The sequence below is a fragment of the Pinus tabuliformis genome, chromosome 4_2 (genome assembly GCF_031772625.1).
Source record: "Pinus tabuliformis cultivar Carrire ecotype Pingquan chromosome 4_2, CPIR1, whole genome shotgun sequence".
Lineage (NCBI taxonomy): Eukaryota > Viridiplantae > Streptophyta > Pinopsida > Pinales > Pinaceae > Pinus > Pinus tabuliformis.
The window spans coordinates 427,984,899-428,012,464 of record NC_142304.1 but is presented as its reverse complement, the minus strand read 5'-3'; the positions used below and the strand labels follow the sequence as shown (position 1 = coordinate 428,012,464).

General features: G+C 41.4%; 1 protein-coding gene across 1 annotated transcript in view; it reads left to right on the top strand.

Moving 5' to 3' along the window:
- Positions 1–26,993, top strand: part of LOC149169788 (Metallo-hydrolase/oxidoreductase superfamily protein) — a 388,346-nt gene extending 361,353 nt beyond the window's left edge. The window contains exon 8 of the mRNA XM_089428815.1: positions 26,484–26,993. Within this exon, the coding sequence (XP_089284941.1) occupies positions 26,484–26,591 (108 nt within the window). The 3' untranslated portion in view covers positions 26,592–26,993. The remainder of the gene's footprint in view (positions 1–26,483) is intronic.
- The last annotated feature ends 573 nt before the right edge of the window (positions 26,994–27,566 follow it).

Genomic DNA, 27,566 nt, shown 5'->3' with positions numbered 1-27,566 from the left:
GCAGAGATACGATTCTCGGTCTTTCGACGGCGGGGGAAAACGCGCAGGGGATGGCAGCCACAGACTAACGCTGAGGAGAAACGAAGGCAAAGAGAGGACGGGGGTCGATGATGACACACTCCGGCAGACCACGGAAGCACGCCAAGGATTCCGCAGGCAAAGCCAGGCTTTCGACGGAGCAGAACGGGTTCTCAGGCTCAGCTATACCCACACGAAAAAAATAACGCCTCACTTATAACTGGTTTGCGTGGTAGGGGGACGGAGTTTCGATAGGCACAGGTGCAGGCCAAACCCAACAAGAAAAAATGCAGATGCTTCAAGGCCGTGATCAGAAATGCAACCAGATCGTAGCCTCCCAAAGACACGATGACTAAGGGCGTAAAACAAAACGACTGATGCACATACAGCGGCACTAGAAATTTACTTGAAGATTCAACGCAGATGTGTGGAGAACTTACCCGGAGAATGCAGAGTAAATTCGACTTGAGATTCGACCCTCTTACTGTAACTGTCGGCGGCTGGATAGCAGTATGAATTAATTCCGAGACTTGCCTGTGTGTTCTTGAGGATTCTGGCACAATGCGTAGATCGATAGTTAAGTTGGCACGTCAATAAGAAAAATCGAACTGTGGGCTTCACTTCTTTTGCAGGCTGGAGCTTCCAGCAATCACGCTTGTTTCCATCTGCTGCAGGCTCTATAATATTTTTGCAACCTCCTCAGTTAGATTCGAAAAACCCAAAAAAAAACTGCACCTGCAATGGCAAACCCAAATATCTAACAGATGTATGCAAAATTTCACAGTAAATCTTTCAAAAATTGACTAAAATCAAAATTTTCACAGCTCTAGGCAGCCAGATTTAACCATAATGACAGTAATGTTCTTGAAATATCAGAAGAAAATTCACTGTGAACTTCACTGTAAATCAGAAAAATTTCTCAATGTAAAACATGAAATAAACTTGAAATAATTAACCCAGGGCACAATCAGCTGGGCTCTGCACAGAACAGCCTGTGGGAGTCGGCTGGTTCAGCCCAGAACTTCCCCAAACGCCCACAAATAACCTTCACCTAAAAGTTTCCTGCACACCTCAAGCAAGCATCAGCAAACAAGGGCAAGAGATGCTGCTAGATTTCAAGAGAAAATGGAGATACCTGCCATTTTCCAGAAACCCTACAGCATTCAGACCCTAGCACGTGAGCAAGATACCTGTACTCACAATGCTCTGAAAAAAATCAGCTATTTTAACTGTTGAAAACTGAAATATGCAGAAATTCAAACACCTCACAGCAGTTCCAGAGAGTAACACCAGCCAGTTTGAACCCCAAAGTCTTTTTATTAATCAGAAATCAGTTTACAAGAGAGCTTTCAGTACAGACTCACAGATCAGATAAACCTAGAAATGACCCCCTAAGACCCTACATAAAGGAAATGATCCCAACGGCCAGTTTTGGGTGATCCACAAAAATATTATTATTTTATTGCTTAGGGTTTTTGCTTTATGCTTTTTTATTTTTTATTATTTTTTATTTTTTCAAATTTTTTATTTTTAATTTTTAATTTTTTATTTTTTATATATGAATTTATTATTTTTATTCATAAAAAAAATTTAAATTTATTTTAAAATGGATCATCAAACCCAGCCGTTGGAATCATCACCTAGCACCTAGGACCTAGGACTCATGAGGGGATTTACAACATTTTCAACCCTCAAGACACCTTTCATCATGATTTTTTTTACAATTTTTACAATTTACATCTCAAAGGGATGAATCCACTTTAACATAGACCCTCATAGACCACCCAGATCTGCGACACAACTATAATCTAGCAGAGTAACACGCTAGGATTCTCCTAAAGTCCTAATGACGAAATGCATCCCGGCTTTGGGGTCGGGTTTGAAGGAAAACTCTGCCGATCCATGGATCGGTGAGACTAAAAACCTCCCGGGACGCAGATTTTCATTAGAAAGTTAGGTCCACCTAGGCAACTTTACATACATGACTCTGATCTGCTTAGATTATTTACAATTCAAACGTGCAGACTGGGTTTACAACAAAAATGATCAAGCTGTCGATGACTGTAGGCTGGCACGGACATGTTGCTCAGGAGCTACCCTTCTCTGCCAACAGGAAGGAGGTGTACTGCATGGGTAGTTGACCAATAGTGGTCAACATCTGGCTCTACTTGGGGACACGTTGCTGCACTGGTAGGAATGTGAGAATCCAGAATCTGCATCCATACAACACACAGATAAAAATAAGTAGCGTCCATTCCCAAATCATCATATACATTAAGTACAGGAAAGATAAAAGCTCTTCATTTATTGACTAACTAATAACATGAAAAGTAAATCTAATCCTAAAAACAGAAATGAAATGCTGAAAAGACAAGGAGTAGGGATAGAAATACAATACAAAAGATGCCCCACGGCATCAGATATCATCTCTGAAGAACAGCTTGAGCATTTGGCCGTTCACTGGTAGATGAAGTGATTCACCATCCAATTTGCTCAAGTGGAATGAGTTTGGTCCAGCTATGTCTCTAATGATGTACGGTCCCAACCACAAGCTGTCAAACTTTTTATGCTTTCCTGGTTTTTCATTTTTGCGATCCCAAAGTAAAACCATATCTCCAACCTGCAAAGATCTAGATCTAGAGCATTTATCAAAGCTTTTCTTAATATTAGATTGATTTTTACATGCAGTTTCAAAAGCTGTCCGACGAGTCTCATCTAACTCCACAATCTGATCTATCCTATTCTGAACAACATCTTTATCAGTGGAAAAATTTTGGAGAAGCTGATAGGCTGGCAATTTTAGGTGCACAGGTAAGGTAACATCCAAGCCATAAACCAATTCAAAGGGAGATTTACCAGTAGATTTCTTCTTAGTAATTCTGTCTGCCCACAAAGCATACTTGATTTTGCTGTCCCAAGACTTCTTGTTATCTCCTACTATTTTCTTGATAATAGTTATAAGGTTTTTATTACTTGATTCCGCCAAACCATTACCCTGAGGATAGTAATTCGACGAATGAGATAAGACAATGCCATATTTGAAACAGAAAGATGTAAACTCTGAAGAACTAAAAGCCTTGGCATTGTCCGTAGTGATTTTAGCGGGGACACCAAATCTAGTAATGATGTTATTCTCAATGAAATCCATAATCACCTTTTCAGTGGCATTCTTAGCAGGAATGGCTTCTACCCATTTAGTGAAGTAGTCAGTAGCAGTCAAAATCCAAGAGTAGCCATTGCTAGAATTTTCATGGAACTTCCCTATGAAGTCCAGACCCCAATGCTGAAAAGGTGCCTCTACAATAACAGGTTGTAGAGGAAGGGCAGCAAGCTTCTGTTTCCCAGTGAACAGTTGACAGGCTTGACACGTTCTAACATACTTGTGCACATCAGAAAAAATCGAAGGCCAATAATAACCAGCTCTCAGGATTTTGTGGGCAGTAGTTCTAGCGGCATAATGACCACCACAAAATCCTGAATGAAATTCGGAGATTAATCTTTTGGACTCAACATCATCAACACACCTAAGCACTATGCCCTCTGGATTTCTCCATCCAAGGCCATCCTTCATAAGGCAGTACTTGGTGGCTTTTAGTCTAAGAGCCCTTCTCTTATGAGCGACTAAGTGATTAGGACATGCAAGATTTGTTAAGTAGTAGACTATGTCCTTATACCATTCATGCTCAGCTAACCTTCTTAATTCTGGTGAAGAAAGATCGTCAAGGCAGAACAAACCAAGAGTCTTTTCATTACTTTCAGCTAACATTTGAGCTAAACCTTGGCCTTTGATCAGCTTAGTGGGTCTAATTTCTAAATCATACTCCTGTATCTTAGTAACCCACCTAGCACGAGTCCCTAAGCAATCAGTTTGAGTTAATATGTCTTTAACAGCAGAATGTGGGACGAAAGCGATGATCTTAGAATAACCCACATAAGTTTTAAAATGCTTAAGAGACTTGACTAGGGCATAGGCCTGCTTTTCCATGGTATTGTACTTCAATTCGGAATTTTGAAGTGCTCTACTCATGAAAGCGATAGGCTGCTCGTGACCCTCTCTATTCTTTTGAAGTAAGACACCGGCAATGGTATCCTCAGAAGCGAAAGAAAAAATCATGAAATCTTTGGAGTAATCAGGACTAACAAGGACAGGAGCCTTCGCGATAGCAGACTTGATTTCTTGGAAAGCCCTTTTGCCCTCTTCTTGCCAGACAAATTTCACATCCTTCTTCAGAAGACTTTGAATGGGCTTAGCTATTTCCGCATAATTCGGGATGAATCTTCTAATAAAATTTATCTTTCCAAGGAAAGACTGAAGGGACTTGAGGTTATGCGGGAGAGGAATCTTTTGAATTGCTTCAACTCGTTCAGGATCGACCTTGACTCCTTCCTTAGAAATGATATGACCCAGAAGTTTCCCTTCAGTTACCCCAAAGACAGATTTAGCCGGATTCAAAGAGATCCCATATTCTCTGCATCTATTGAAAACTTTCCTAAGATGATCTATATGGCTGATACCATCTTTAGAGAAAACAGTAAGATCGTCTTGGTAAATTTCGATAATTTTCCCGATTAATCCTTTGAAGGCATAGTCCATGGCCCTCTGGAAAGTAGCCCCAGCATTTGTTAACCCAAATGGCATTCTGATGTATTCAAAAGTGCCCCATGGTGTTGTGAACGTGGTCTTGTGTCGATCTTCCTTTTTAACCCAAACTTGATTATACCCCGAAAAACCGTCTAGCAATGACATCATCCCAGACCCAGTTACTCTTTGCAACAAAGTTTCCATTTTTGGCAAAGGGTAATTATCCTTTTTGCACGCTAGATTAAGGTTTCTAAAATCGACACAAAGTCTTATTGTACCATTCTTCTTCCTGACAATCACCAAATTCGAACACCATGTCGAATGCCTAGTTTGAGTGATGATTCCTGCTGCAAGCATCTTCGCAAGTTCTTTTTGGACCAGGGGGGCTAACTTAGGATTAATCTGCCTAAGTTTCTGCCGAAAAGGTTTAGCATTTTCGTCCTTTAAGGGAATAGTATGCTCCATAATATCTTCCCTGTAGCCCTTCAACTCATCATAGGAAAAAGCCAAAACATCTCGATATTCACGAAGTAAACCAATTAACTTTTTCCTTTCCTCCAGACTAGTACCTTTACCGATTTTAACCATTTTCGGATTTTCAAAAGTACCAATGTTAACTTCAAGGTACTCGCCTGGGTCCAACTTGTCTTCTTCTCTCAGCTTCGTGGCGTCATGCCGATCAAAATATTGCTCTAAGGCAACTACATTTCTGGGAGTGGGATTTATGATATGTCCTTGATCTAAAGACCCATCCTCGCCAGAAACTAGCCGGAAATCCTCAAACTCGTCTAAACTATTGAGAAAACGAACGACTTGCTTTTCATCATTAAAAACTTGCCAATGCTCTGAGTTGTCTGGGACAGATGGTCTGAATATTATCTCCATTTTAATTTTATCGTTGATTAACTCATCAGACAACTGGAAAGTGCTAGCAGCTACGGCAAGTTCATCTGCCGAACTATTTAGCTCTCTAGGAATTGCTTCAAGGTTAAGGGCATCAAAATGCTCCATAGTATCCCACACAGCATTTCGATAGTTTCTTAATCTCTGATTTCTACACGTGAATTTGTTCTTAAGCTGCATGATAACCAAATCGGAATCCCCCTTTATGCTAAGCAACTTAATCTTCAAGGCTTTGGCCAGTTCAAGGCCCAACAATATAGCTTCGTACTCAGCAACATTGTTGGTTGCTTCAAATTCTAAACGATAGGCAAACTTGAATACGTGACCGAGGGGAGATTTAAGCACAACTCCCGCACCTTTACCATGACTAGAGGACGCACCATCGAAATACATATACCAGACTTCATCCTTAAGATCTTGAATCTCATCATCGGGAGGAATTACGAAATTGGACATGATAGCATAGTTCCCGATGTCAGATTTTTCTTTAATTATTTCGTTATGAGGCTTTTTAGGATTTTCAACATGAAATTTCCTCTCAGGCTCTCTATTTAGTCTAACAAAACCGTCACCGCTAGGAGAAGGAATCATAGCATATGACCAATTCATCTGAATGCTTCCCCCTAGATCAGAGGCCCACTTTCTGGATAAAAGCATACCCCAAGCATCAGGTACATCAACGACAACAATATCCATAACAACCATGATGTCTGGGTAAACCGAAAGATGGACTTGCAAATCCTTGATTAAACCATGAACTTCGATTTTCTTAGAATCCATGGCACATATATTATAGTAGGGTCTGGAAACTCTTAAGTTAAGCTGTTCCATAACCCTTTTAGTCATAACACAAGCAGATGCACCTGAATCCAACATGCAGTTATTCAATTTATACCCATTGACTAACAAGGTGATAAAGAAGGGTTGATGATCCTTGTTATCAGCATCTACGCTTTGCAGATAGATAGGAGCATCATGATAGTCAACCTCACGAATCTTCTGTTGAGAAGCGTTGACTTGAGGACCCTGAATTGCTTTTAGTAATTTGTCTCTTTGGGAAGGGATCTTAGCGATCTCAGAGACGGGAACCCAGATTTTAGCATTATTAAACCAACTCCCCAAATCGACATCTATTCCCGAATTTATACCAGGGTTTAAAGTTCGAGGAGGAATTTGATTCCCTCTCTGATCCTTATCCCTTCTCTGGTATGTCAAACCCTTATCTCTAGCAATTTCCAGAATTTTCTCAGGAGAAGGTTTCTCACCATATAACCTAGCCAAAATGTCATCTTCGTCTTCAAGGTTATTTATGCTAAAAGCGGATTGAGGATTCACAACATCATAGCTCCTTTCCTTAACCTCTATCCAATCATTCATGGGCAAAGGGAACTTGCTCCCTACTACGTTTATTTGCTCACCTGTCCCAAGCATTCCATTATCGAGAAGTCTTCTGATAATGGGACAAGAGGACTCTTCGTGAAAATCAGCACAAGCACGACAGTAGGGAGGAGCATCATCCACCAGATTGGTAAGCGGATTAGGGGGTCTCTGCTCACTAGTTTGACCCTTTCTTTGCCAGTTACTATTTCTGTTATTATTATTTCGAGGCTGAAAATTTTGCGGTTGCGCTCTTTCCATTTGAATTAACCTATTCTGCAAAGTGTTTATCTCCTTGTTATGATTAATTTCCATGGTTTCAATTTTCTGAAGCAATTTGAGAACATTACTGTCATTATGGTTAAATCTGGCTGCCTAGAGCTGTGAAAATTTTGATTTTAGTCAATTTTTGAAAGATTTACTGTGAAATTTTGCATACATCTGTTAGATATTTGGGTTTGCCATTGCAGGTGCAGTTTTTTTTTGGGTTTTTCGAATCTAACTGAGGAGGTTGCAAAAATATTATAGAGCCTGCAGCAGAGGGAAACAAGCGTGATTGCTGGAAGCTCCAGCCTGCAAAAGAAGTGAAGCCCACAGTTCGATTTTTCTTATTGACGTGCCAACTTAACTATCGATCTACGCATTGTGCCAGAATCCTCAAGAACACACAGGCAAGTCTCGGAATTAATTCATACTGCTATCCAGCCGCCGACAGTTACAGTAAGAGGGTCGAATCTCAAGTCGAATTTACTCTGCATTCTCCGGGTAAGTTCTCCACACATCTGCGTTGAATCTTCAAGTAAATTTCTAGTGCCGCTGTATGTGCATCAGTCGTTTTGTTTTACGCCCTTAGTCATCGTGTCTTTGGGAGGCTACGATCTGGTTGCATTTCTGATCACGGCCTTGAAGCATCTGCATTTTTTCTTGTTGGGTTTGGCCTGCACCTGTGCCTATCGAAGCTCCGTCCCCCTACCACGCAAACCAGTTATAAGTGAGGCGTTATTTTTTTTTCGTGTGGGTATAGCTGAGCCTGAGAACCCGTTCTGCTCCGTCGAAAGCCTGGCTTTGCCTGCGGAATCCTTGGCGTGCTTCTGTGGTCTGCCGGAGTGTGTCATCATCAACCCCCGTCCTCTCTTTGCCTTCGTTTCTCCTCAGCGTTAGTCTGTGGCTGCCATCCCCTGCGCGTTTTCCCCCGCCGTCGAAAGACCGAGAATCGTATCTCTGCATTGCGTTTTGGTCGTTTCTTTCCGTTTTGTTTTCCCTGCTTTGGTTAAGCACACGTGATAGCATAGTTAGGGTTTATGTATATGCATTTTCAGATATAGATGTAGGTTAGTTTTAGTTTAAAGTTTTATTTTTTTTTAGTTTAGTTTTCATAAGAATTAAAAAAAAAAAAAAAAAAAAAAAAAAAAAAAAAAAAAAAAAGAAGGAAGGGATTCATTTATATTGTTTTAGGCATAGTTTTTTTTTTTATATATATAGTTTAGCTTTAGATTTATTTGTTTTAGATTTTGATTTTTTTTTTAGTTTTAGTTTGAATTTATTAGCATTTAGTTTATTTTAATGTTCATATAGTTTTAGATTTTTTTTTTTTTTTTTTTTTTTTTAGGTTTATGGTGCTGTAGTTTAGTTAGTTAATGTTTTAGTTTGTTTTTTTTTAGGGTTTTAGATTTTAAAATTTTCAGATATAAAAATAAAAATAAAAATAAAAAAATAAAAAAAATAAACTTTTGTGGAAAATTGTCTTTGCCAGTTCAGTCTTTTATTTATGCTGTATCTTTCACGCTGAGATCTGAGCATGAAATTGATATCTGGTTTCTTTGTGGTTTGAAGTAATTTATTTCCTTTAAGTTGCTGGATATCGTTATTTGATGAACATTGTGTTTTACTGAATATTTAAAGCATTGCTCTCTTTTCCTGATGATTGCTGGTCGTGGTTCATGTTCTTCGATCATCTAGCTAGTAATCATTTAGATCTTTTAAGGCACTGGTCTGCTCAATTCGTCAAGTCAATTTAGTGCTTTTCGTCTCCTGGCCCAACTGTCTGGCAGTTGGCCTTCATCTTTCCTCAGGGTCTACCCCCCTTAGCCGTGGGAGACAGGCTTAAACGGAGAGACCGGGGATCAGAGTGACAGCCCCCGGTCTGAGCGTTGTCGTGTCATTTCGCGCAACAACACTGCCAATTTTAACAGATAAGGTTCCACATTGTCTATGTTCTTAATGAAAATGAGGATGTAGCCACCAAATCAGCTCTTTAACTCTTATCAAGGCAATGAACTATGGCAATAATATGGCTTCTGAAAACAAATATGGTTTTGGCCTAAAAAATCAATTTAGATCCACAATGATAAATTATTCAGGAAAAAAAATAAAAAAATAAAATAATAATAATAATTGTCCATTGGGATAAGGGTTCTGCTTCAGGAAATTTTAGCTCCAAAACGCCTCCAATAATAATGGTTGCAATTGGTAACTAGAAAAACCCGTAGGCTGAGCCAAGACCAAGGCTTTGATACCACTGTAATGTCCCAAACAAGATATTTTCCTAATTTTGCAGAAATCTAGCTTAACCAAAAATTCTTCATAAAATAACCATTCAATTAACATAAGATTGCCACGTAAAATATAATAGATAGAATGCATGCAATTACATAACACTAACACGATAAGAAGAAAATAATCTCAGCTTTATCATAATATAACAGGGGTTTACATGCTAATATAATAGAATAGCTGAGATGGGAAACTGGCCTCAAGAAACTGCTCCCATTTTGTGTTGTCCCTCCAAAAACTGAACTGAAATCAATCACTACACCCGTGAATTCTGGTTGAATTTACCAAGGAGATGAGGTGGCTTTTTGTCCACTCTCACCAAAATCACCGGAGGGTTTCCGTCCTGGGGCTACTGCTGAAGTAAAGAACCAAGTTCTCAAACCTCTCCACAAGAAGAAATCACAAATCCAAGATGTCCTCTATGGCCTCCTCCTCTTTTATAGATTTGATAGACCCCTCTAGAACCTCCTATTTTTTTATTATTTTAATCATGGAGCACTTTTCCCTCTTCTATTTTAATTAAAATATTCTTTTTAATGCGGAAAAAGGGTAAGTTGACCACCATGTCTCCTCAAGTCACTGAAACCCACATATAACCATCCCATCATGTAGATCTTCTCGTTCGAGTTCCAACAAGCTATTACACTAAGGTGTTCTATCAAGTACTCCTCTCGGAATGCCACCTTAAGTGTAATTAATTGAGTCACGTCCAATAATAACTCTATTTTCTAGAAGTTGTCAGAATGCATTGGAACGAAAGGCAAACTATGCAGATGATGGAATATACTTGGCAAATGCCGTCAGAGCTCATAGAAACTCCTCAAAACCTCTCCAAAACCTCCTGGGCCGTTGATGACACCAACCTTGCCCCTGTGACCTGTCTGTCCCCAACTCTGAAAGTCCATCCTAACTATGTTATAAGGAATACCAGAGAATGAAACATTACACGCTTCTTCTGTGGTTCTGGTGAAGAAGAAGGATGGGATGCTGTGCATGTGCATTGACTACAGGGCCCTCAATAAGAAGATACTGAAGAACTAATATCCCATCCCGCACATTGACGAGTTGATGGATGAGCTTAGAGGAGCGAAATACTTCTTTAATATAGATCTGCGCTCAGGGTATGATCAAATCCGGCTGAGGGAGCAAGACATCCCTAAGACTGCCCTTCGTTGCCACTATGGACATTTCGAGTTCTTGGTGATGCCCTTTGGGCTAACCAACGCTACATCTACTTTTCAGTCATGTATGAACCATGTGTGTCATGAGCAGTTGAGGCGCTTTGTCCTTGTTTTCTTTGATTACATGCTTATCTATAGCCGGACTTGGGAGGAGCACCTTCAACATTTTGAGTTAGTTCTATGCATACTTGAGGAGCAGCACTTATATGCAAAGATGTCCAAGTGCGAATTTGGACTAACAAAGATGTTGTACCTAGGGCATGTGATTGGGGAGGATGGAGTGAAGGTACACTAGGAGAAGATCAGGGTCATTTTGGAGTGGACAAAGAGGGGGGCTTTTGAGTGGACACAAGTGGCGTAGGAGGCCTTCGAGCGCCTCAAGAAGGTGATGAGTAGTTGTCCCATATTGGCTTTGCCAGATTTCACTCAGATATTTGTGTTGGAATGTGATGCTTTCGGCGAGGTAATTGGGGCCGTGTTAACGCAGGGGGGTCACCCTATTGCATTTGAGAGCAGGAAGCTGCAACCCCACAAGCGCTTGTACTTAGTATATGACAAAGAGATGTTGGTCATGATGCAAAGTTCAGGCACTGTCTGGTGGAAACCATTTCAAAGTGAAGACTGACCACAATAGTCTTAGATTCTTCCTGGAGTAGCAGTCATTGGAGGAGCAGCAGCAGAAATGGGTCAACAAGATCTAGACCTATGACTTCAAGATTGAGTACTTCAAGGGGAAGTATAACGTGGTAGCAGATGCACTTTCTCGAAGACCTGCAGTATTATCTTCGATGGACGTTACTCATTATTGGAAGGCTAAACTCTTGGTTGATTACTCCAAAGACGGGCAAGCTTGCAAGATTTTGGACAACACACACTAGGATGACAAATTTCGAGTGATGGATTACATGATTTAATACAAAGACAGGATATACTTGGTGCCAGGATCTCAGCTTAAGGAGAGGATTATGTAGGCAGCCCACGATCCCCCCCTAGCAGGACTCCCGGGCTTCCTTAAGACATATCGTGTTGTTAGAGAGATATTCTCATGGCGGGGGCTCAAGGGAGACGTGTTGAGGCACGTGCGGGAGTGCATTGATCCAAGTGGATATTGGTGGCCACCCGCCAATTCCACTTGGACCCCAACCATTGTTTCTTTCAGTTTTTCAGTTTCCTTAATTGTAGCATAGTTTACTATTTTTAGCAGTTTTTCGGGTCCTAAACTTCTGGAGCCGTTTTGAGACCCTAAACGACGTTTTTTGGCAATCTTGTACTAGTGATTTTCTGTCTAAAATTGTCTTTTCCATTGTAGTCCTCATAGAGATCTTTCCAATAGGGTATCGTGTGCGTCAAACAGAGATAATATGACCAAGTCACGACCCTAGGAAGTTGGTTGTCCAACTAACCCCAATGGGGCCCATAAACTCTTGGTATTACATCTCCTCGGGTTAGGGTTTGTTGATTTGGGGTAGCATCGGATGTGCGCTAGCCATGAAAATTGGTGGAGAGGCTAAAGTACATGAGATCTCCAAGACCCATAAATGGTTTAGGCAGATTCTAACCGGTTTGGGAGATATTAAATTAATTAATTTTTTTAATGGAGTTCCTAAGTCTAAACATAGGAAAAATAAAATATTAATGGGTATTAATATAAAACTAGGTTAGAATATTCCAAAATTCATGGATCAAGCCAAATCTAATCTTAGCCGTTCATTAGATATTTAATCTCTGTCGTTGATGGACCAGCGAGAAAAATATAAGAGGAGGCTTGAGGGTCAGTTGGAGAAAACACTAGAGTGGTCAGTCATTCTATTCTCTAGAGCAAGGTTTGCTAATAGAGATAGAATCATTGATCAGCAACGAGGGGCAGTGAATACTTAGAAGAGAGGCAAAGTTGGTACTAGAGAGATAGCGTAGAGCCGAGAGAGGTTGATGCAAAGGCAGATGGGTGCTACGCAAGGGTAGCAAGGAGCTGCGCAGAGCCAGGAGAGGCTAGCGTGTGAGACGCAGAGGGTCTAGGGGTTGACGCAGAGGCTCCAAAAGCTAACGCAGAGCTAAAGAGGCAATGCTAGGAGGATTTCGTAGGACAGACATGACTTGGTGAGCCGAGTAGGGTGATGCAGTCCCTATCAGAGTGACGCAGAGCAGTGGGAGCTGCAATTGTTGCTGTGGGATTGTTCAGCCGAAATATCTGTCTCCAAGGAGAGGTACTACTGTTGAGAGCATTCTCTATTGGGTGAGCCATTTTTGGCACCCTGGTTGTATTCTGAAAACTGCATAATAATAAAACCCTCTGAATAGCTGCACCGGTTTTCCTGCATTGGGTTTTTCCGAGGACATTGGTCCAAAAATAACGATGTCACTTGTGTGCTTGTTTTCTTTCAGTTGATGATCTGTAGATGTTGATACTGTACTTGTGTTTATTTTTAGTATTTACATGGTAAATAACTTGTTAAGTAATTAAACAAGTAGGAAGAAATAAACCAGATAGTACAAGAAGAATTTCTAACGGGTTAAAATTAGAAATTCCAACAGGGTTTTGGTTGTTTAGGGTTTGCTTTTATGGTTCAATAATAAAAAAGGCCCTGAAGCCTCATTGTAACGCAGTTCAGAGGCATGTAGCCACTACATCTCTTCTCAGAGATAAGCTACCATTGTCCGAGCTAGTCTTATTTCCATTATGTTTGTAAGCATATTTCAGTATTTGATATTAATGAAATGAAGTGTTATTTCTACTGCATCTTTGTATTTATGGTTATATTTGTAATTTGTTGCGTTCCTGTTTAAATTCGGACCAGTGGTATCTGAGCGGTTTGCTCTTTCTCTTTTTTTCTTTGCATGTCCCCAACGAGGTCGGGATATAAGGAGTTAGGGCTTGAACTGGTCGAACCTTTGCAACACTAGCCTCCCAAATCCCCACGGCCTCCCATGGCAGATGAAAAGAAAGACGAGGGGGCAGGAGATCCTATCAAAATCTTGTTCGAAGAAGCCCTCGAGCGACAAAGGAATGCGATGATGGACAACTTTGCCCAGATCTTTGAGCGGCTACCAAGGGCAATGCATCTACTTCCGACAGCTGCTCTGGAAGCGCCACACCCTTTAAAGTATAAGTTAACTTTGACATTCCCATATTTGAGGGTCAAATAGATGTAGACGCTGTAGAAAAATGGTTAAATCTGCTAGAAGGATATTTTTTTGTTCATCATTTTTCTAGCGGGGAATGATCACTTTTGCACTTCTCAAAGCAGCCCCCCACGTTAAGGACTGGTGGGAAACCTACTGTGAGCAGAAGGATGAAAGTACAAACTCACTGTTTTCAGCCGCACCCACTTGCAACTTGTTCCGGGATGCCATCAAGGAGCAGTACTACCCTGTCGGGAGCTATGAGGATAAATACATAAAGTGGACAATGTTGTGACAGGGAAGGAACCAAGATGTGCCAAAGTTAACCAATGTTTTTCATACCCTTTGCATGAAATTGGGTATCAACGATTCTGAGAAGCATTTCGTTCTCAAGTACTGTGGCTGCCTACACAGGTGCATCCTAGACGAGATGGAATTCCTAGACATCTCCTCGCTCGACACGACATACCGATATGCCGTCAAGATTGAGCAAAAGTTTAAACAGAAGAAGCAAGACTTTGGATCTGCGAATCCGAAGCTAGGGAAAGGTGCCCCCAAACCGTAGAACAAAGGACAAAGCCAACGCGGGGCAGCCCAGGACAACTTGCCAAAGCCGCAAGCAAAGAACAACGCTGCGAAGCAGAAGAAGGACTCGGGAAAGTGGTGTGAGTTCCATAAGAGCTCCACTCACAGAGTCACAACACAAGTGAGTGTCAAGCCATGCAGTCACTGGTGGCTAAGCTAAAGGCTTCAGAATGAGATGCATGTTTCGACTTTGAGTTAGAACCCGACAAAGGGAAGCAGATTATTGATGCAGAGCCCAACACCACTGTTGCGACCACGAAGATCTAGAAGGAGGAACTCGAAGATCAAGAGGAGGAGGAGCGCCTCTTCCACTCCCAGATGTGGGTAAAGGGTTCCCCGCTACAATTCATTGTCAACAACAAGAGCCAAAAGGACCTCATTTCGGTAGAGATTGTGAAGCCGCTGGGCTTACCGACCACAACACATCCACAACTGTATACCATTGGGTGGCTTCACTAAGGACAAAATTTTTGCGTGACCCAACAGTGTCGCCTTCCATACAACATCAAGCCCTTTACGGATGAGGTATTATGTGGCGTTGCACTTGATGTTTGTGATGTATTATTAGGCCAACCATACTTATGGAAGCGACATGCTGTGTATGAGTCAAGGCCTCGTGCTATTATTATTACTTTGGGAAATAAGTTGTATGTGATACTGGAGGTAGCACCATCTATCGCCATCTCTTTGGTTACTGAAAACAATGCAGTAAGCTCATTTCCAAAACCGGGAAATTTGTTTTCCTGATGATACGCCCTTAGGGAAAGAAGAAGATGGTGGCCACGACCTCCAAACAGGGCCCCTGTGCATGACAACAACAGATGGACAAGGTCGTGGAGGAGTACAAGGACATCTTCACCTCTCCCGCAGGGGTGCCTCTGCACTGTCAGGTCAAGCACTCCATCGATCTGACCCCAGGTGTGCCGCTGCCCAATGGACCAATCTATCAGTGCTCCGTTCTGGAGAACGACGAAATCAAGAGGCAGATTTAGGAGTTGTTGCAGAATGGTCACATCCGTCCGAGTTCATCACCCTATGGGAGCCTGATCGTGTTGATACAGAAGAAGGATGGGACTTGGAGACTCTGTATTGACTATCGGGCGCTGAACAAGATCACTGTCCGAAATAGGTACCCGATCCCACAGATTGATGACCTTCTGGACTAACTGAAGGGGGCAAAATATTTCAGCAAGATCGACTTGGAATCAGGATATCACCAGGTACCAATCAAACCCTCTAATGTGTGGAAAACTGCCTTCAAAGCCAAGGAGGGACTTTTCGAATGGTTGGTTATGCATTTTGGGTTGACGAATGCTCCCGCAACCTTCATGAGGTTGATGGATGACATCTTGCGGCCATTCACCAACTCATTTGTAGTGGTATACTTGGATGACATCCTGATCTTCAGCCAGAGTTGGGGAGAGCACCTCCACCACATCTGGCAGGTTCTCCAAACACTATGGCAACACAAGCTATATGCCAATTTGGAGAAATGCACTTTTGGCATGACCCAGGTTCAATATCTGGGATACATTATTGATGAACGGGGGGTGCATGTGGATTCAGCCAAGATCCAAGTCATTCGGGATTGGCAAGCTCCAACCACTCTGACAGAGCTCCACAGCTTTTTGGGTCTTGCTAATTTCTACAGTAGGTTCGTGTGGGGATTCTCTCATATCACTTGGCCCTTGAGTCAAGTTACCAAGGGAGGAACAAAAGCAAAATTCTTTTGGTTTGAATCTCAACAGAAGGCATTCACAGAGTTGAAACATCGCCTCTGCTTTGCACCAGTGCTCACATTACCAGACTTGCAACAACCATTTGAGGTTGAGACAAATGTCGCTGACTATGTTATTGGGGCAGTCCTTACTCAACAGGGGCATCCAGTGGCATATCACAGTGAGACACTTTCAAACACAGTCCTGAAGTATCCCACTTATGACAAAGAGATGTATTCCATTGTGCAGGTTTGCCGACAATGGAAGCATTACATTTCGGGGAAGGAAACAGTCATCCACACAGACCACCGGCCCCTGCAGTTCATACAAACGCAAGGGAAGTTGCAAAATGATCGCCATCAGAAGTGGTCCACATACCTGCAACAGTTCCATTTGAATATCAAGTATAAGAAGGGAAACACTATAATGTTGCAGATTGTCTCAGCCGACCACTGATCATGGCCTTAACCATCGTGCTCAACTCTTGTGGGCACGAGACTTCTGATTGGCCACTTCTCTACAAAAGCGACCCAGAATTCAGCCACACATACCAGACGCTCTTGGAGGGTTAGCAAGTTCTAGATTTTCACCTGCAAGATGCCCTATTATACCACCTGGGACACCTTTGTGTTCCTTCAAGCGAGCGTGCTAGGATGATTTGGGAAGCACACTATAGTCGGGCCACTGGGCATTTCGGGATCGAGAAAATGGTGGCAGTACTGCAGAAGTATTTCTATTGGCCGAATCTTCGATAGGATGTCGGGAAGTACATTGGATCCTGCACTGCCTGTGCCATTGCCAAACCGACCATCAAGAAGCAAGGCCTCTATACTCCGCTATCTACCCCTAGTCGACCTTGGGAATCCATCTCCATGGATTACATGTTGGGCCTTTCTTCTACGAAGCATTGCAACGACTGTGTTTTGTGGTCGTCAACAGATTCTCGAAGATGGCCAGTATGGCTGCCTGTAAGAAGAATATCACAGCGGAAGCCACAACTAAACTCTTCTTTGAACGATTGTGGGTACACTTTGGGATCCCACAGTCTATCATTTCAGATTGAGACAGCAGGTTCCTCAGTACATTTTGGTTGAGTCTCTGGTCGATGCTGGACACCAAGCTCACTAACTCCACAACTTTCCATCCCCAAACTGATGGCCAGACAGAGGTCGTCAACAGGATGATCATACACATTATGCGCATGTACAACTCTAAGCATCCACGCACATGAGATGAGTGCCTCCCCTATGTCCAACACAACTATAACCGGGCTCTCCACAGCTCGACTGACCACAACCCTTTTCAGGTGGCCTTAGGATTCTAGCCACTATGTCCCATTGATGTGGCCATGCCATTTGCAGCTACTCAGGCAGATTCAGCTCATGTCCAGTCTGAAATCGATAAGGCAAACAACTTCATTGAGCACATCCAACATATCCGCCAACAGGTCCACAATATTCTGGAGAAATCAAATGCCAAGTACAAGCAGTGACATGATCAACATCAGGTGCCACACAAGTTTCAAGTGGGTGACAAAATCTGGTTGCATTTGCAAAAGGAACGCCTTATTGGATCCTATTAGAAACTCAGACCACTCCGATATGGTACACCATTTCCAAGGCTGTGGGAGATAATGCATTTGAGCTCAACATTCCCCCATTCCTTGGCCTGCACCCAGTGTTCAATGTGGACTGCCTTCGACCATACTTCCCACCATTGCTAGACACACCAGACCTTGCAGAACAACTCACACCTACAAAGTTAAATCCAGATTGCATGGAACAAACCACAATTGATCGGATCATGGACACGCAGATCAAGCACACTTGCCAACAGAAGATCCAACTGTATCAAGTTGTCAAAGCAGGCCAACTCCTTCACTAGAGCAAGTGGCTCACCAGGGACCAAGTTCAGCAGAAGTTTCCCCATCTCATGGAGGAACTCAATGCAATGGGCACCATTGCTTCCTAAGGGGGGAGGAATGATCCAAGTGGATATTGGTGGCCACCCGCAAATTCCACTTGGACCCCCACCATTGTTTCTTTCAGTTTTTCAGTTTCCTTAATTGTAGCACAGTTTACTATTTTTAGCAGTTTTTCGGGTCCTAAACTTCTGGAGCCGTTTTGAGGCCCTAAACGACGTTTTTTGGCAATCTTGTACTAGTGATTTTTTGTCTAAAATCATCTTTTCCGTTGTAGTCCTCGGAGAGATCTTTCCAACAGGGTATCATGCGTGTCAAACGAAGATAATATGACCAAGTCGCGACCCCGGGAAGTTGGTTGTCCAACTAACCCCAACGGGGTCCATACGCTCTTGGTGTTACATCTCCTTGGGTTAGGGTTTTGGTGGTTTAAGTTTTTCTTTAATTGTTCAATAATAAAAAAGGCCCTGGAGCCTCATTGTAACGCAGTTCAGAGGCATGTAGCTGCAACATCTCTTCTCAGAGATAAGCTACCATTGCCCAAGCTAGTCTTATTTCGTTTCTATTTGTAAGCATATTTTAGTATTTGATATTGATGAAATGAAGTGTTATTTCTACTGCATCTTTGTATTTATGGTTATATCTGTCATTTGTTGCGTTCCTGTTTAAATCCGGATCATGCATAGACTGTCAGAGGCACAAGGTGGAGCTGTCACATCCCGTCGGTTTATTATAGCCACTTACCATTCCGGAGGGGAAGTGGGAGAGTGTGTCCATGGACTTTATCACGGGGCTCCCAGCTGCACAGGGGTGAGATTGTATTTATGTGGTGGTCGACAGATTTACCAAGTTTTCCCATTTCTTCGCCATCTCATCAAGATCTTCAGCCTCCTAGGTGGCTGAGTTATTCTTTCGGGAGGTCTTTCGATTACATGGTCTTCCCAAGACCATTGTTAGTGATAGGGATAACAGGTTTATGGGGGCTTTCTAGCAGGAGTTGTTCCAGTTGGTGGGGACATAGCTTACACCCAGCACTAGCTATCACCCCCAAACAGATGGGCATATCGAGATTGTGAACAAGTGGTTGGAGGGATACCTACACAACTATGTGATGGGTTAGCAAAGAGTGTGGGTCAAGTGGCTTCATCTAGGAGAGTTCTGCTACAACACCACTTATCACATGTTGATCGGTATGTCTCCTTTTCGGAGCACTTTATGGATATGATGCTCTTTTTCTGACATGATGTTTGGAGATAGCAGGGCCCCAACGGCAAAGGATTGGGTTCAAGAGAGGCAGGAGATTCTCCGAGCTCTCAAGAACAACTTGCAGGTGGCTCAAAATCAGCAAAAGATGTATGTTGATAAGCACATGGTGGAGAGATAGTTTCAGGTAGGGGACATGGTCTACCTACACTTGCAGCCATATAGACAATCTTCACTTAAGTAGAAGGGGGCAGAAAAACTTCGACCTTGGTTTTATGGGCCATATAAGGTGGTGAGGAGGGTTGGAGAGGTGGCTTATGAGTTGGAGCTACCTTTAGAGAGCCAGATCCACAATGTGTTCCATGTCTCATGCTTGAAAAAGGCGTTGGGGTAGCAGGTTACAACAGTGACTAAGTTGCCTCCCTTGGATGATGAGGCGCATTTGGTTTTGACACCAGAGTTCATATTGGAGACCCGGGAGAGGAGGTTGAGGAACATGGTGATCAGGGAGCATTTGGTCAAATGGAAGGATTTGCTGGAGGAGGATGCTACGTGGGAGAGTGAACAAATTTTGCAGCATCCGGCTTTGCAATTGCTTGGGGACAAGCAACATCTAGGAGGGGAGGACTGTAATGTCCCTTCCTAATTATTTTCCTAAGGTGAGAGGAACAATTTTGTCAATTTTGTTATTTTTGGTCCAAGACAATTTTTGGTGAAGAAAACTTAGGAAAAGTGGGCCGATGAGCATCTTAGTGGAATGTGGGTGCCACTTACCCACAAATAATATGCACCCCATGGTAAGCAATTCGATTTTCCCAAGTAAGGTCGAAATTAGAGATGGGACCCACATGAGACTCAAGGCCAACATGCATAAATAGGAGAAGAGAAGCATCATTTGTGGCCTTTTGACAATTTGAAAACTCATTGTTGCTTCGGTTGTTCAGCTAAGCCACAATGTGCTATTTAGCACAAGAGATTCCCAAGGAGTGAAGCTCTCTCTTTCCTTGGTGGACCACAAGTGCCACCCTAGGACGGTTTTCCTTTTCATTTGGAGATTGGGGGAGACATATCCTATAGGGAATCACGCTGTTCTGGTTCAACAGGGATGTTGTAGAGAAGACCACGCAATCTTGGAGGAGCAGAGGTGTTGGGGATTGGGTGTGAAGTGTTACTGGAGTGTCTCGTACGAAATTCTAGCCTAGAGGAGTGAATCTTTAGTAGGCGAGATAGCATAACATTCAGAACGATTTTTTGTGCGCTCAAACACTATGTCATCACCTACAGGACTGTGTAGTCATTGGTGTGGGTTGCATGGAGAGAGTCTTGGTCGGAGGATTGAGGAGTTGGGTTGCTGGGATTTTGGTTGGAGGCTTATTTGGAGGGGATTTCTAGCATTTTGGGAGCAGGAAATGACAAACTCGGCTATAGGTGTAGATTTCTGGTTTTGGAGGAGGGCCAAGCTGTGGGAGGCTAAATTTGGAGGGTCAAAACTAGGGAAAACCCTTTTTGGGTTTTTCTGGGTTTTTGGCAAGGAGTCCACCCCTAATTTTACAGAATTTTTTGGGCAGTTTTGAGGGGGGAATCGGGGTCTTAAGTCAGCCAGCAGTGCAAAAACATAGGGCCAACACAGTTTTCTAGAGAGCAGCACTTCTATAGTAGTTGGGCACTTTTGTACTGATCACCTAAGGCTTGTAGCTTGCCTTGTGCAAGCCCAGGTGCACTCCTTCCATCTTCTATTGTACTCCAACAATTATATTTAATAAAAATTGGCCAATTTGGTGTTCCGGGCAGAATTTCTGTTTATATGTGTGTTTACTGAGTAAATTTATGTGTTTGAAATTATTGCATGTCTTTGTTATCACTATTGGAAATACTAAGAGGGGGGTGAATCAATATTTCTTTTCAATATTATTATTACCAATTTAGATTCTTTACAATTTTAATCAAAGAAATGATTTTATTAAATATAGAAAAATATTGAATATAATATCTGATGAATTTTGCCAAGCACTTACTTGGACTTCGATGAGACTCCAACCTCTAGGGCTCCGACCCTATCTTACCAAGGCATCAACCTTGAATTTAGGAGCACCAACTCCAATGACACCAATCCTTCCAATTCTGAGGCACCAACCCCAAGGGCTTCGACCCTATAGATTTACTCTGTCAAGAAATGTTTGATTGTATTATACTGCTTCCAAGGACTTCTTTACCAAATCTTGTCCTTGTAGTCTTTGCAATAGGTCGTTGTCTGCGCTATGGGTTCACTTCGGGTTCGAACCTTCCAAGATGAATTAGGTCAAAAGATTGTCCTCCTGCTCTGTCTTCTGCTTCCTTCTCTAAAGCTTCCTCTGTCTCTGTGCCCGATACCCAGATCGATGCCTAGAAGTGAAGCATTTTAACTCGTTTTTATATGAGTTTCACCAATAATGGAGAGACATGTTTATTGGAGGGAGGCCGACTTGTTTATTATCAGAGAAACTAGAGAGGCTATAACCATATTATAATAGAAGTCTGTGGTCCCTCTATGCCATGGCCCACGTCACTGCTAATCGCAATCACAACTTTCGGAGGTCTCTTACTACAATATATTGGAGAGGCCCTTTTTAATATTCATCCAAGGCCCACATGGAGGTCCCACATGCCACGTTATTAATCGCAATCGCAATTTTCCGAAATCCCACAATCGCAAATTTTGGAGGTCTCTTACAAGCATGCTCATAACATAGCCGATTGCCTTATTGCTGACGGAGCAGATGCGATATAATATTAAACAATCATTAATAAATCTGTCGGGTCCACAACCTTTATCGCAATCGGCGGTTTGGCCGTGTCAATCCTTAAGACTTGCGATATGACTCTCGATGAGGCGGATGCGATATTACATAAAGGTGTATTCTAATGGAGCTGTCGGGTCCGCATATTATATCACAATCGACGTTTTAACATTACATCCCTTTAAGTCTTGTGATATGAAAGTTACGATACGATGGATGCGATGTTTCTTTAGGGCGTGTTATAATGGAGCGATCAGGTCTGCACCTTATATCACAATCGGGGTTTTAATGTGACAATAGCTTTAAAAGGACTTGCGATTATGTGACGGATGCGATATTGTATAGGGTTGTTACCATAACCTATTTCGGGTCCACAGTAATATCGCAATCAGGGTTTTACGCGGTGACAACCCTTTAAGACTTGCGATATGAAACTTCCGATGCAACAGATGCGATATTTCTTTAAGGAGTATTGTAATGGTCCGGCGGGTCCACAATACACATATCGCAATCGACGGATTTGGGGTGGTGATACATAATAAACTTTATAGTTTGCGATTATGCGATGGATGTGATATTCTATTGAGTTGTATTACAATGGTGCAGCGGGTCTGCAATGGTATCGCAATCGCAGGTTTTTCAATGTGACACTGTAATAAGGCCGCCGATATAATATACTGCTGATATGTTAACTCCGATGTGTTGTAGACTTTTGTTAAAAGGTTTCCACGGTTTGTTTCTTAGATTGGGTTAGCTCCTCCGATAACACTGTTTATGTTCCTCTCTCGATGTGTTCCTCTTTGCTTCTTGATGGTTTCTCCTCTTTGGCTTTTTGCTCTTGTTGCTTCACGGATCTGCTTTGTTTGGCTTCAGATAATTATTTTGTATCTAGAATATTACCATATTGACATCAATGACAATCTAGATCAACAATCACTGTAAATTTCTTTTTGGGATATTACCCAAACTTCCTCTAAATGAGCTTGGTCAACGGTCAAAATATTCGGTCTTCCTTCCTGGTCAAAGATCAGTCAAAACAGTCCCAAAAAGCTCGGTCAAAGGAGAGAAAAAGTCTGCAGTCAAACTTCAGTCAACATGCCTGCGGTCAACCCAAGTCAAACTGCCCAGAAAAATTCAGTTCCTTCACCAAAGAATTCAGCCTCCAAAAATCAGAATTTTCCAAGTCAAAGCAAGTCAAAACATGTAGTCAAAGCTGGTGAATTCTTTTGTGAAATCAGATATGCCCTTCTTCCCTTCACACGTGTGAGCTTGGGCCTTCAGTTGCAGTTCTGTACTAACCAAACAAGAGAAGAGAGAGAAGATGTGTGATGTGATGATGGTGCTCAAAGTGATGTGACATGATGTGTACTTATATGCATTGGAGGAGACCTAATTTGTCTTTAAAGCCGACCTGTAGTTTTGTGCACATGTGGTTCCATCACTAAAAATAATATTTTTCCTTGACCAAATTAAATTCTTCCAATGGCTAGTAGGGGTTTCTCTCGATGAGGAAGACTGTTCAAAGGAGAGAATTTATCCCTGAGCTGCCAAATTAACACACCCCAAGGATATTTTTAATATTTTTCTCGACTTGACAAAAATTTCTCATAGTTTAAGTTTTCATCTTGCATACTGGATTTCCTTCCTGTGTCCTTCCATGTTTGAATAATCTTCAATAACTGATAGTCATTTATACTAAGCAATATGAGCTATAAAGAAATGCTTCTTCTATTCCTTTCTTTCAAGCAGTGGTATTCCAAATTTTACCTGCTGCAGAAATCAACTATTATTTATAGAAATTTGGGTTCCTTTACAATTATACAAATTCAGAAATTTCACAACTTGAAGGTTTCTTGGATCTATTTCCTTGACCTTTGAGCCCCAGGGCTGATTCTAAAATATAAATTTACTGCAGCCAATACTTCACTTCTCTTCACCCCAATTCACCAGACAGCCCAAGAAAATAAATACCAATCAAGTGTACTTGAGTTTAACAAAGTTTTATCTCTTAGGGCTCACCTCCCAAACAAATTACAGATCTACAGGAGTAAATCTCCCCCTTTACCTTCTAAATGTGTTAGATCACTTAACAAATTCTGGTTAAAGTTATTTCAAATCGGCATGTATATCCAGAGGTATAATCTATTCAATCATGAAGAAAACAGAAGCTGAAATTCAAATCTGCAAGTACACAAAGTTTGGACATCTGGAACACTATATATATATATGCAAGATGAAGTATATAACACAGCTAGTACAAGCTGGTACAAGTCAAGCTCTCCAACCTTAGCTAGGAAAATAATAAGAAAACCCTAGCCAACAACTCCTCTTGGCTAGGAATCACTCCTAACCAAAGTAGGATGCTCCACCAAAGATCCTCAACAAGCTAGCATACACACTGGCAAGTCCTCCTTTGCACCTTCACTTACATCATGCAAGTGTACAAGATAGTCTCCCTCTATTTTCTCCACATGAATTATTCCAAGTAGCACTAGGGTTTCCAAATGCAACAAAAACCTGATAATTTTCTCTTAAAAGAATTAAAAATCAAGTGTTCCTTTTGCTTTTCTAGGGTTTTTCCCAAACCCCAGCTTTCATGTCTTCTTAAGGAAAAACTCTACCCCTAGTCTTCCTTTAACTCCTTCAAGAACTCCGGTGCTAGGACAAAGGGAGAAAATACAATGAAGAAAAGTACAAAAAGACTGCTTTAGTTCTCACATGTCAAACACATGTGATTACAAGATTGAATAAGAATGAATATGATCAAAGGACTCACTTATCCCTTTATTTATTTATATGAAAGGTGAGGGAGACCAACAATAACAAGTGAACCTAGTCCACAACAAGCAACCTATCTAAACACTAAATAGACCCACATGTGAAGCACTCCATCTCTAGGTTACGAATGTCAAGCTCCAAGGCATGCTTGTCCAACAAGCAAGGGTCCAAGGTTAAGCACTCCATGAGATGTGTCCACAGTCCAATGCTCCTCCAAAGACCTTCAATGCTTCATTGCTCCCTCCTAACCCACGTGTACTTCCAAGTCTACCTCTCCTACATGATCACTTCTCAACCCAGGAATCTTCAAGTCAACTATGAGCCTCAATGCAAGCAACCAAGTGTCCCCATGTCATCTAGGGCTCATCACCCTCCTCCAAGATGCCCAACACTCTTCCTTCAAGGTGAGTTGTCCTCCAAGCAAGAAACTATTGATTTTGGGTAGCATTGGATGTGTTCTAGCTCCGAAATTTTGTGGAGGGGCTAGAATACATGAGATCTCCAAGACCCAAAAATCTTTTGGAGAAATTCCACCCGAATTGTGGGTTATTAAAATAATTAATATTTTTAATGGGGTTCCTAAGTCTAAACTTAGGAAAATAAAAATATTAATAGGTATTAATAAAAATATGGGTGAGAAGCTTCTAAGAGAGGAGGATCAAGTCTGTTTTAATCTTAGCCGTTGATTAGGGACTTAATCTTGGCTGTTGAATCATCAACGGGAAAAGTATAAGAGAAGACTTGAGAGTCATTTGGAGACACACCTGGAAAATACTCAGTGACCCGAGTGAAATCGATTCTCAAAGAGAAGGAGTTCGATTTCAGAGGGATAGTTGCAGGGTGAAGGAAGAGGAGGGCATCAACATCAGTCAAAAACTGAGGAGGAGGTGACACAGAGCATTAGAGGGACAACGCAGAGGGAAGATTAGAGAGATAGCGCAACAAGGGACGTAGTCCTCACATAGAAGTGATGTGGAGGTGATGCAATGAACATTGAAGGGTCTCCGGGGTGTCAAAATTTCTCTAGAGCAAGGGGAAATATTACTTCAGGGGTTTCTCTCAGAGGTGTCTCTATATTCTGTGAAATCGTTCCTTGTATAAAGATTGTTGTTGAAGAATAATAAATAAACCCTCATCTGTTGTATCGGTTTTTCTGCATTGGGTTTTTTTTGGGGACAATTGTCCAAAAATCACTGTGTTGATGTAATTGATTGTTGTGCTTATATATCATTGTTATTTTTCTCTATGTTATTATGTGACAATTGCAGTAGAATTTATTTTGATGTTTACTGAAGGGTTTGGTAAATAACTTATTTAAGTAGGAGAATTAAATCAGTCACTGCAGTAGAATTTTCACAGAAACCAACCTCACCATTTGGGCATCATGAATAATGTCATCATGACTTGTAGATCTCCAACACTCAAGGTAGTGTGCAACATAAGCATCAAGACAAGGTCTACCAATCCTTGAGTCAGCTATCTCCAATGTGTATGTCAACCATAATAAAACTAAGGGTAATCAACACACCATGCACTCCCCAGCACATGAAGCACTTCCAAACATGGTGTAAACACTCTTGTTAAGGTGATGATAATCAAAGACTAAAAGCACGAGTCTATCATTTAATTTGTAACTACCACCATTGTAAATGATGAATAGAATGATATTCTCAAGTGTACATTCTGTAGTTTTATTTTTGTGCTTTTGTTTACTTAAATTCAAGTTATAAACAGTCTTTTGTTTCCTTGAATTCATGTTATGGACAGGCTTTGTTATCAAAGGCATCGCTGGATGTGCAAGTATTGGAACCTTCTCCAGGTTTACCATTGGAGGTTCCTATCAGATTAGGACAAGGATCTTTGGCTTCTATTTAACTTGGGTATGCTAGTGAATGGATCACAATTAACATTCATTTAGTCTGCTGCATTTCTCTTAAGTAATTTTTTTTTTAATGGTGAGGGGGTGGGGGATTGCTGTGAAGGTTTTCATCATAGAAAGCACTGCATGTTGCAGTCTTCTTAAATAGTTTATATTATATTGATTTTGGTAAATATGTAAATTATTATGGTTTCCCTTATGACAATAACATTTTCATGGATTGTGTTGTATCATAACTCAGCATTATCTAATAGATATTTCTCCATGGAGTGGCTTTCACATAGACTCGATCCTACATGAAGGCATGTTCAGCCTTCTTAAATAGTTTATATTATACTGATTTTGGTAAATATGTAAATTATTATGTTTTCCATTATGACAATAACATTTTCATGGATTCTGTTGTATCATAACTCAGCATTATCTAATAGATATTTCTCCATGGAGTGGCTTTCACATAGACTCGATCCTACATGAAGATAGGTGGTTTTGTTTAGTTAGAATTCCATGATTTGAAATTTTTTCATACAATTATTTGTTTTACATAAGCATGGAATTTAACGTGCATTATAGGCATAGAACAATAGATACCCAGCTACAAAAAGAGTGTACTCATTTCTTTCTATTAGAAGAGAATCTATTCTGTGCACCAAGGGTGCTTTACTAAGAATTCTGCAAGAGCTCCGAATTATTTTGATATTATTCTCAGGATATTATGCTTTAGGATAGGAATATGAGTGAGTAGATCCGTTGGATGAAAGAAATACAATTTAATTGATAAGAAGTAAAGTTAATCTTGGATATACTTTTATGGTCCTTGGAGTAGTGTCGCACAACCTGCCAACTAATGAACGAGTCATTCATGAAATGAGTACTTTAAGAAAAATCGTCACTTTTTGCTCGTGATTCCTGAGGTTTCCAAAAAATCGGTTTGTGGGCAAAGATATGTCTATCAAAAGTGATTTTGGGGA